Source organism: Morone saxatilis, unplaced genomic scaffold (genome assembly GCF_004916995.1).
Source record: "Morone saxatilis isolate NCDOM2014 unplaced genomic scaffold, NCSU_SB_2.0 Contig22, whole genome shotgun sequence".
Taxonomy (NCBI): Eukaryota; Metazoa; Chordata; class Actinopteri; family Moronidae; genus Morone; species Morone saxatilis.
Window position 1 is genome coordinate 9,873,032 of NW_023339785.1, and position 10,497 is coordinate 9,883,528.

Below are 10,497 nucleotides of genomic sequence, written 5' to 3' on the forward strand. Positions count from 1 at the left end.
GAGGACCTCATGCTGTACTGTATGTCAATGTGCTTGGATAGTCAGCCTTGTGATTTTGTTTTAGTTTTTTTCTTTTATGAAACCTCATAGATCACTCATTTGTTCATTATGTACGCAAATAGTTCTTGCCTTTGTGGGTGTATTTGTCTTTGACCAACATATCTTGACAAGTAAAAACCAGGTTGAAATTGTTTTGTGCATTTATCCTCCCAAAAGTAAGACACATATTGATTCTTGAAAATCAATATCTTGAGCCACCTTTATATTACTGTAATTTTTGTGTCATTTACTTGGAACTGTTGCCTGTGAAAGCAACATCTATAAGCTTGCCTCTTTTAGTAATTTCACTTTTAAGATCATTGTCTGAGTGTGAAAAATTAATCTCGCAGGCAGGTGAAACACAAAAACATAAAACATGCTAAAACCCAGCATGCAAGCCTATAAAAAACAATGTAGATGAGGTATCAGCATAATATAAAACCATAAGTATATCCAAGCCAGTAATAAATAATTAAGACAACAGCACCATCCTCCCCACACATTATATATACTAAAACCACAAAACCATCAGCCTCAGACTCACCAGTTGGAAGTAATGTGGTTTATGGAGATGACACACTGAACTAAGATCATTTAGTCATATGTGATCTGCAGTTGAGGATTAGTACAAAGTGTTAAAGACATTGTATCCTGTATGGAACAAATGCTTCTTTAACTGTAATCACACATAATATTTGTTGAACCTCTGACCACACCCAACATTGCAGGTGGGGAGGTCAGGAGCCGTCTGTTGTACCACACCCCTGTTAGCGTTGCACGGTAGTGCAGTCTGAGGCGCTGCACTGCACAGGCTGAAAAAAAAGAGCTTGTAGTCATCACTAGAAAGAGAATTATCCTAGGTGCACTTACTGGAGGTGACATCACTCAAATTATTAGAGTAGGGATAATATTCTGTATTTTAAGTAATTTAAAACAGTTGGCTTAGCTTTATGCTTTGCCTTTTGAAGAGCAAATGTGTCAGTCACTGGGCAGGAATGCCACCACTCCTCTCTGAATGGAGTGACACTGATGAATTCACTGCTGTGTCAGACCTTTTTGCAGAAATAAGACTTAAAAAAAAGAATGTTGGAAGATGAAGGGAGGATGAAAGGAGGAAGATGAATTTACCATAGACAAGTTGCTGTTCCCTTGGAGTTATGAATAATGTATTCCTCATCTATTCGTAGGAAGTGAGAAATAGAATTCATATTAACCAGCTAGTACAGCTACGTCCAGCTCAGCTCCGGTCATGTATCTTACAGTAAGCCAGCAATAAGAAGGGATCAGTACCAATTCTCATTTAAAAAAAAAAAAAAAAAACTGATGGTCTTTTTAAAGGTATGTTTTTGAAATGTTTTTTTTTCTCCTGCCACCACCACAAATGCAAGGACAAACCCACACATGTACACACACAAGCATTAACACCAGAAATTCATTTGGACTGAGGCATTTTATTCTCCATATATCATAGCTGTGTGAGTTAGGATGATGGAAGATGCAGTTCTATAGTACATGCAGCTATTTCCAATAGATACTGTCATTTATCAGTCTTTGCCCTTAAAGTTATCATCCTTTCATGTTGTGGTCAAAATTGGGCAAATGTGAAATAGTATGTGTTTTATAAATATATAAATATATAATATTTTGGCAACATGGAACAAAATCAAAAATAGGTTTGAAATATGTGGTAGCAATGCATGGCTCAAAATTAATTTAATGGTGGCAGTCTTTAGGTATGTTGTATAAATGTGTGACAGACTTTGGCTTTGTGATCAAAGGAATGTGTGCTAATGATATTCTTTCCAAAGTAAAGGATTAAGTTGTTTTTCATCATTGTATGCATTGGAATTGCTGCTGGTACTTGGTACCTTGTTTTGTGTGTTAAATAATAATCTACATTAAATGCCACTTAAATGAATAATATAATTAGTACTCTGATAACTCTAAGAAAGTCTACAGTGGGCAAACTGTTGAAGTGCTCTGTCTCCTGTCATTCCTCCTAACACAACATTAGTTGTTGCTCTCCCCTCTGGGGCTTGGTTTATTTTTGATAATTAATCTCTCACTGCAAGTCTAATGAATGGGAGCACATCAAACCCACCCAGTAAATATAGAGCAGATCTGCTCTTTTGGAGCCTTGCGATATGGGGATTACACTGGTTATGTGGAGCAGAGCTGGATCAAGTGGCTGGGGCTGTGCTGAACTGCAAGCTATCATTGGAAGAAATGAAGGTGCCAAAGTAAAAGAAGAGGTGGGGAATGATGCAGGGGACATATGCTAGCTTCTGGAGCCCAGCCCTGCCCACTGTGGAGGGGCCTGACAGTTCTGGGTCACTCTCTCCGTCTCTAGTTATCTCCGCCCAGCCCCTATCTGCTTGGTGGTGGCGGAGGATGGAGGACGCAGGGAAAATAGGGCGGCTTATTGAGATAATAATGTGGTGTACATTGGTGACAGTTGTAAGCCGAGTGCCACAGTGCTTAAGCCACGCAGGCCGATGTATGAGCTTTCACTAGCTTGTTCCAATCATGAGTGGGCGAATCCGCCAGCTCAAGCTTAATGTATGGCATTTCATGCTTTCAAAACAGTGCACCTAAATGCTGATTTATTCTTATTTGCTTTGGCTCAGAATTTTGTGTTCTTTCATATTTCTGTTCATAACATGATATGTCCTGTCCACCCACAAGGAAGGTACCAACAGAACAGATTCTTTGAATTTCTGGGCAACAGTTAGAGTTAAAGCCCTAGAAATAACTTCATTACATTTAATTGTTTTTTTTTATTTTTTTTTAATAATGCGTTTTCATTCAGTTCATCACATTCCTTTTTTATTTGGACACATTCCTAGATATATGTGCTTTTTTGGTATTACACAGAATTAACCCACCTGACAACAGGCACTTTGTTCACAGCTCCGCCTGCTCACATCAATTAATACATCGTACTTACATTAGTGCTGCTTCATGCTTTCATGCAGAGCCATCAGATCGGCAGGCTTTGATCAGACTTTGAGTTCCTTATCTGCATCAGAGTTGTCATAAAAATCTTCTCTGAATCTCTGGATTTCATTTATTATCATATAAATCTACTGGACAATCTCATGAAATTTAAAGGGCATTAAACTACAGAGAGATTTGTGGAACTTCCAGTGTTAACTTTGTCATCTTCCTGATGTAAAATTATATGTGAAAACAAGGAGTTTGCAAAGATACCATTGTTTTCTAAAATAAGGATTAGCTTTAAATTAAAAGAACATCAGCTTCCACTGGAAGCACATTAGGCGTGTGTTTATGCTTTGGGAAACATGTCGTCTGATGTGTCCACTAGAAATGAAAGGATGAAATGAGTTGATGTGATTATTGAATCAGAAGGCTGTCCCTGCCTCAGCTGCTGATATATGCTGTATTCCTCCTTTTAGTAATGTATTCATCCCACTCCACCCCTATTCCAGACTTTATAGTGCTGTACCAGCGATTACCTAACCGTTCACACAAACTGCAACAATTCATTGGTCACACCCACATGCACTGGTGCACGGCGTTTGCATTCGTGGATGTTGTTGTTCCTGGGTTAGGGAATTGTTCTTTAATAATTTTATTAGGGCATTATTTGTGAGCGTCATTAAGGGTCAATTTTCCACATCCAGTGCCTCAGTTCAAATCTAAACTTCCAATTTACACAACAAATGGAGCTTGAGTCTTTAGAGGAATGAAAAAAAAATATATATTTTATGTTGCGAATTTGAACATCAACTTCTGGTCAATGCCATGCTTAGAAAATAATTATTTCTCAGTTTGGAGCTCAGCTTAAGCTGGCATTGTATTTGCTAAATGTCACTTGCAATTAAAGTTGATAATGTTACTGAGAAAAAGGTCACATACCAACCTGTGTGGCAGAATAGGACTCTCGGCCTGATTCAGACACCCTGCTCGACAACACCAAGCACTCAGTCACACTCCTAACTGGCTGACATGTTTTCCCGGTCATTGTGCTTTCAATTACACACATTACACTGATTAGATTTACATTTCAGTTTTTATGGTTGCTCTAATTGGCAAAGATGATTGCAAATTAGGCAAGAGGGCAAGCGCAGCCTTGGCTACCGTCTGTCACCTTGAAATGGACAGACTAACACAGGCTTGGGTTCTGTGTGCCCATTAATCTGCTAATTTCATGATCGGGGTGAAGCAAGTGATCAAATTTAATAGGGTGCCTATTTTCTCCAGCAGCACCCTTTTTGACATGGCATTTTGTGACCTCTAGCTTGGATAAGGGAATCATTTGTGGTTAATTAGCCTTGTAGAGTTTGTGTCACTCATATCTTTCTGTGGCTTGTCTAATTGCCTGCTTTATGTTTTCTGACCCCTCAGGCCTCAGTATTACAAGGTGATAGAAGAATGCGTGTCTCAGGTGGTGCTCCATCGCAGTGGGATGGACCCTGACTTTGGCTACAGTAAAAGACTGGACGTGGACTTCACCCATCTGATTGGTATTTTTCGAATTGTTCATATTTTCTCACTCATTAATTTAGCATGTGTTGGCGAAAGTTTAAAATGTGATCCAAGTGCACTGAAATCATCCTCAGGATCAGTTTTTTTAAACTATGGGCTGCAGTGTCACTGATAAAAATGTTTTTGATACCTCGCAGTCATTCTCATTATCCTCCCAGATCCCCCTGAGATTCTTCTGACAGACACCTGCAGTGGCTTGACATATAAGACGGGGGTCATCTAATTATTGAAGTATAATACATTATATCTGGCAAACATGAATTCAGTTAATTCAGAATCATTTTAAATATATTTTTCTTGCAGTTAGGTATTTGGCAACCGTTTTCCTGGAATCATAGCGAAAACATCTATTTGCACTGCATCACTAATGGAGAATCTTGTTCAAACAGAGAAAATAAATAAATAACACCACTTTGTCTCTCTCTGTTGTGTCACACAGTTCTGTGACTTGCCAACAAAGGGTCATTAAAAGTTTCTAAACCTATCCACAGAGGACTGGTGCAGTATTAAATAAGTTTTCTCACTCACTTTACTGAGATTTAATCAGTTGATAAAAAACTTTCAAGGATGTGTTTTGTCAAATTCACACAAAAGATGTGAAATTAGATGCCAAATCCACACGTGCTTTTGAAAAGTGCCATACCACCATTTTTATTTTTTTCCCTCTTTCTTTTGTGTTTTTTGCTTTTTTGCTTTTTTTCACATTCATATTAGGGTTAGGGTTAGGGTTAGGGTCTTATCTACTGATTTTTTTCTTCTTCAAGACACACCTCCTTAAGCAACAGATAACAGATCACAAGTTTTAGGTGATGATTCATACTGCTATGACACATGTGTCAGTGAGAGTGAGATGATGAAAGGATGAGGGCAAAAGATTAGCACATCTGCATGAGCCAAGAGTTGCACAATATGACGGATTTTACTATATATGAGAAAACACTGAATACACTTCTCTCTTCTTGCTCCTTCATCACAATGTCTCCTTTTTTCACAGAGCATTTTATTTTATCTTCAGTTAAGTTTTGCATTTAATTACAAGTGTCTGTTTTATACAACCTTGAAGAGACATATATGCAGATCCACTAAAGAAATGTATTTCATCTGAAAATATATAGAAAGATACTTCAAATAGTGTACAATCATTGACTAACATTGATGTGCTAATTATTTATATATATATTACTCATTTAGGTGATAGTGAAGGGCTGGATTTCTTGCTCCAAACACACTTTTAGGTGTGGTGGAATGCACCCATGATTTATGCCATTTTTTAAGACCACCTTAAGTAGTAAATATTTCATGGAACAGTTTGTTAGGTCCATGAGATGTTTACAACTTAAGGTGGCCTTAAAAAACATACTTAATAGATTTTTCAATCATATGAGCTCTAATATACTTAGCAATACCCTGGTCTAATAGCAAAGCACCCAGAGTTGCCTTTGAAGTGTCTCGTCACTGTGGCTGTCTTGTCTTGCAGATCAGTGTGTGGATAAAGCCAAAGTTGAAGAGAGTGAGCAGAAGGCTGCAGAGTACTCCAAAAAGGTGAGACATTAATCACTCCAACAGCTCCCCTTGGTTGGCCGACTCCCATCAGGAAAGTTTTTTCTTCCTCAGAGCTCAGAGACAAGCTATTGATTTTCCATGCCCTGATCAATACCTGGCTGTGACGCTACATGATCCGTATCAGCATTACAAGAATCAGTGCCGATGTTCAGATGTATACTTATTTGTGCACACTGCCGGGGTAGAGTTAAGTTATGTGGAGGCTTTTGATAATGCTCTGCATTTTAAGTTGGCCTCATGGTGTGTCTCTCTTTATCCTTTATTTCCTTTTAATGTAATTAAATTGATTCATTTATTGCTTTATGTATTAATTGTGTTTTTTTATTTATTTGAGATAAATAAAACAAATGCCAATTTAGAACCTTACCTCCAGGATATTATGCATAATATTTAAATATATCTTAAGGAGCTTCGCTCTGGCGACACCAAGGGGGTCCCGGATATGTTTTCTTCTTAAGAGTCCTGTCCCGCCAGCCTACCATGCACCCTGCTGGGCCAGTGAAATCATTATAGTGACATGGCTTGGTAACTGCAAAGGTTAGATCCATCAACATACATGAAAGCCTGGCCTGAAACAAAGACAAAGGACAACGGGGCTCTAGGGCCATGAGAGCTATGAATAGAAATCGGCCAGAGAGTGTAAGACAGCGTGTTTTGGTGTCTGTTGATGTGCCCCGTGGCCATTCTCTGGAGACACCGTGCCGCTCACCAACCTGTGTGTTTGTGTGTGTGTGTTTACATCTGTGTACAGGTGTTTGTTATGCGCACATAGACATTGCTCGTGTCTCTTTTCTTGCAGTTTGATGAGGAGTTCAGTGCACGGCAGGAGGCCCAGGCCGACTCTCAAAAGAAGGAAGAGAGAATCAAAGAGCTGGAGGCGAAGATCCAGGCCCTGGAGTCCCAGGTAAATCCATAAAGCGAAATCCCACTAGTCTGCAGAACACCGTTACACTCCCCCCAGAGATCTTTTATATTGTATGTTTTCCCAAAAAGCATGAAAAAGAAGATGGCGAAAAACTATGTCCAGAGGCTCTTTTAATCTGTTTTTAAGTGAAAAACAACTCATACAATCTCATACAGAATAAAATGTTTTTCTTAAGATAATAGCAACAAGAAGCAATGGCGCCCACTAGAAAGAGGGCTGATTTGGTCAGAAGGATACCTTTCCACCTCACTTACAGATGTGCTACTGCTGTAAGTGGGAGTTATCATCCATGCAAGAACATTTGATTTAATAAAGGTGCAATCTCCTTCTTAAGTTGTAGCTCTCTTTATGGGAGAATTGCTCTATTGAAGCTTTTCCTATGTAATTCTATCATCACCGAGATGGATTGCGTTTCTTTTTCTGGCCTCCACATCATTTCTTCCCAGGCAAACCCGTCCATTTTGAGTAAAGAAAATGACTGCTACTTCCCCCTTAACCCAATTTCAAACACTTTAGTACTGCTTTGGGACAAAAGGGCAGTTTGCCTCCCTGCTTAGGGAATTGAATATAAACCAGCATTGAAAGATGGTATAGCTACATTTATATCAAAGATTGCTTTTTCTTTCAAGCATTTTTGCTTACAGTATGTTGGCACTCCCGGTCTGATAAACTGCACCTGCATATGTGGTCCAAGCATCACTTCAGTCCTCTAGCTATCATTCTTAGGCCCACAGCAAATGCTGTGATGTAGCACAAGCTTTGGCCCTTGTCCTGCCCAAAGTCACAGTGTTTTTCACCCTAAAACTTCATTTGTGTGTCGCTTTCACCCCTGCGCTTCTTATGGCTGAGTGCTGTGCCGCCACTCGTTCCCTGTGTTTGTACCCAAACTTGTTCCCCTCTATTTCTGATTACTACTACCCTCCTATTTTAATGAGACAGAATCTAAAGCTCCTCTCCACCTGCTCCGCCTTGCTCTCTCCTTCTTGCACCTTCTGTCAGAAATGAATGCATCAGGCTGTGTTACCTTTTCTTGCCCTCTTTCCCTCGTCAGAGCTTTTTATGTTGTGTTTCCAACTGTTTTCTTCCCTATAACACACCTCCTCCTCACCCTCCCCTGGCATGCCTCTGTCTTTTGAAGACTGACTGACTGTGGTGCATTAACAGGTAGTGTAGCGCAGAGAAGCCCTGGAGAGTCAAGCCCTCTCTTCCTCTGTTTGTCTGAATGCTCCTTCAAAGAGCGGTTACTGCTGGAGCCGCACATCAGCAGACATTAACCTCAGCAGGGAAATGTGTAATTTGTTTGGCACGAACTTGCATGAATGTGGCCATAAGGACTTTAGCATATCCCCTATGCATCTCAACATAAATACAGCATATTAAGTATATGCACCATAGGGCCACACTTGCTGTTGAGCATAAATAAACTGTACTGTTAATGAGAATCCATTTAATCTGTTCAGGTTTAAGAAAAGTGCAGGTAATTTTCACTGGCCACAATTTAATTTCTATTAAAGTTGATTTTTGGGCTGTCAGGGCTCAAGGTTGTTGTTTTTTTTTCCAAAGAAATCTTCTAAAATATGCAAGTTCTGTAATAATTCAGAGTTGTCTCCTGTTTATATTTTATTTTTTTTGGCAGGTGTTCACATAGAACATTCAATTGCTACCTCAAGCGATGAACAAAACAACAGTGTCATCCTCTCAGACAGTTGTGATTCTGCTACTTTGGGAAGACTAGGTTGAAAGAGTGTGTTTTGAAACTTAATCCATGTTTGACACAGCGCTGTAGAAAGCCATTAACTGCGAGAGCGCGGAACCTTTAAATCGCTGTGAGGACACGCATTCGGTTTGTCCATCAAAGCCACTGTGCTATCAGTGCCGTTTTGCTGAATATGAATGAAGTGGGAGCTAACCCTAACCTTTCATCTCCGAGACAGAATTCCTGTCAGATATTAAAACACACGGCTTGCCTGAGTCGCTTCTCTTCACCTTGTTTGTGAACCAACACATTTAATGAGAGTCTTTCTCTGGGAACTTTGGCATTGTAACAAGCAGCCTGTTTGATGTGTCTGTTTGATTATCCCCCAATTGAGTTGAGTGGAGGTTCTGCCTGTAAGCATCAACAAAGGACACAGAAATCACAACAAGTGGAAATCATCCACCCTTCCCCAAACCTTTGCTTGCAACCAGTCAAGGTAAAAAAAAAGAAGCTATTCATTGAATTGGTTCTGGATGTGATGAATAATGTAGCACTGCAGTGGTACATTGGAGCACTCGGCGCCATCCCATTAATAGGTTTTAACAACCTGGCGGTCTTGTAGCTGACCCAGCTTGGCCCCAAGAGGAGCTGGAGGTGTAGTGGACCGCTTCCTCTCTTTTACTGCCAGGCTGCCTTCCGCCCCGGCTGATTACAGAATTTGACTTAACTGATAATGACAGCAAAACTCACAATGTAGTCACTATTATAATGTGCCGTTATAAGATGAGCCAAAAATGTCCTGTTAAATCCACTGTCATTCAGATGTCTTCTATCACAATTTTCATGAACACTAATACAGAAAATGGTGGTCAAAAGTGATTTCTCAGAAAGCAAGGCATGCCCTGCTTCATCTGCTCAAAATCTCTCTGGCTTGTTCTTCAAAACTGAGATATCTCAAAGCCTCTAACTTTTAATACCTAAGGATGAAAGATAAAATAAAACTTGTCTCTTTGCTTTAAATGTTGCACTTTCCTGCCATTTTCTAAGATTCTTGCAAAATCAAAGTTCTTTTTCAGTCACCCCACTAAAAGTTTCCATTTCCTTTTCCATTATACACATTAAATATTTAGTTCACTACAGTCCATAGTAAGATATGTTCTGTAGGAATGACTCCATAAAATTATTACATTTCAGCTTCAGCGCTGTGGAATACATTCCCATCATCTTTCTTTTGGCAAGGTCGCACAGAGTGAAATATCAAAGCAAAATGGGTACATTTCTAAAACAAAGACTACAGAGTGAAATCAATGCCCATCACACATCTAAGAGTGTTAAGTTGAAATGTATTTTGTGATGCCAAAAAAAAGGAAGTGGAAGAAGGGTTTTGAAGGTGTACCAACTGTCAGTGATGCTGTGCCTTGTTCCTTTCATGCTGCAGTCAGTGCTCTACACTGATGTTCTTTTGAAGATAGATTACATCTTGTTTTAGGTGTAAAAGTACAGTACACTCTGCCTTTTGCACATCAAATAGCTCATTCAGACAAAATGGGAATATAACACTGTACTACCATTGTCATTAACTGTGTAAGAGACATCCTCTTTCCCCTGCTCGCCTCTTTTTCCAGCTTTGTTCTGTGTTTGGTGTGAGTACTGTACCTGTTCTAGTGCACTAGTTTTCTTCTTCTCTGTCTATCTAACCCACCCCTCATTTGTGCCTCTTTGTTGCCTCCTGTGTCTGTTGTGTATTCCCATGGTGTGTGTCTGT

At 39.6% G+C, this 10,497-nt stretch overlaps 1 protein-coding gene across 7 annotated transcripts in view; it reads left to right on the top strand.

Moving 5' to 3' along the window:
• diaph2 (diaphanous-related formin 2) overlaps window positions 1-10,497 on the top strand; it is a 354,389-nt gene that overhangs the window by 118,133 nt on the left and 225,759 nt on the right. For all 7 annotated transcript variants that reach the window (XM_035669470.1, XM_035669472.1, XM_035669476.1 and 4 more), the window contains 3 exons: window positions 4,408-4,526; window positions 6,026-6,090; window positions 6,911-7,015. In XM_035669470.1, coding sequence (XP_035525363.1) covers window positions 4,408-4,526; window positions 6,026-6,090; window positions 6,911-7,015 — 289 coding nt within the window. The remainder of the gene's footprint in view (window positions 1-4,407; window positions 4,527-6,025; window positions 6,091-6,910; window positions 7,016-10,497) is intronic.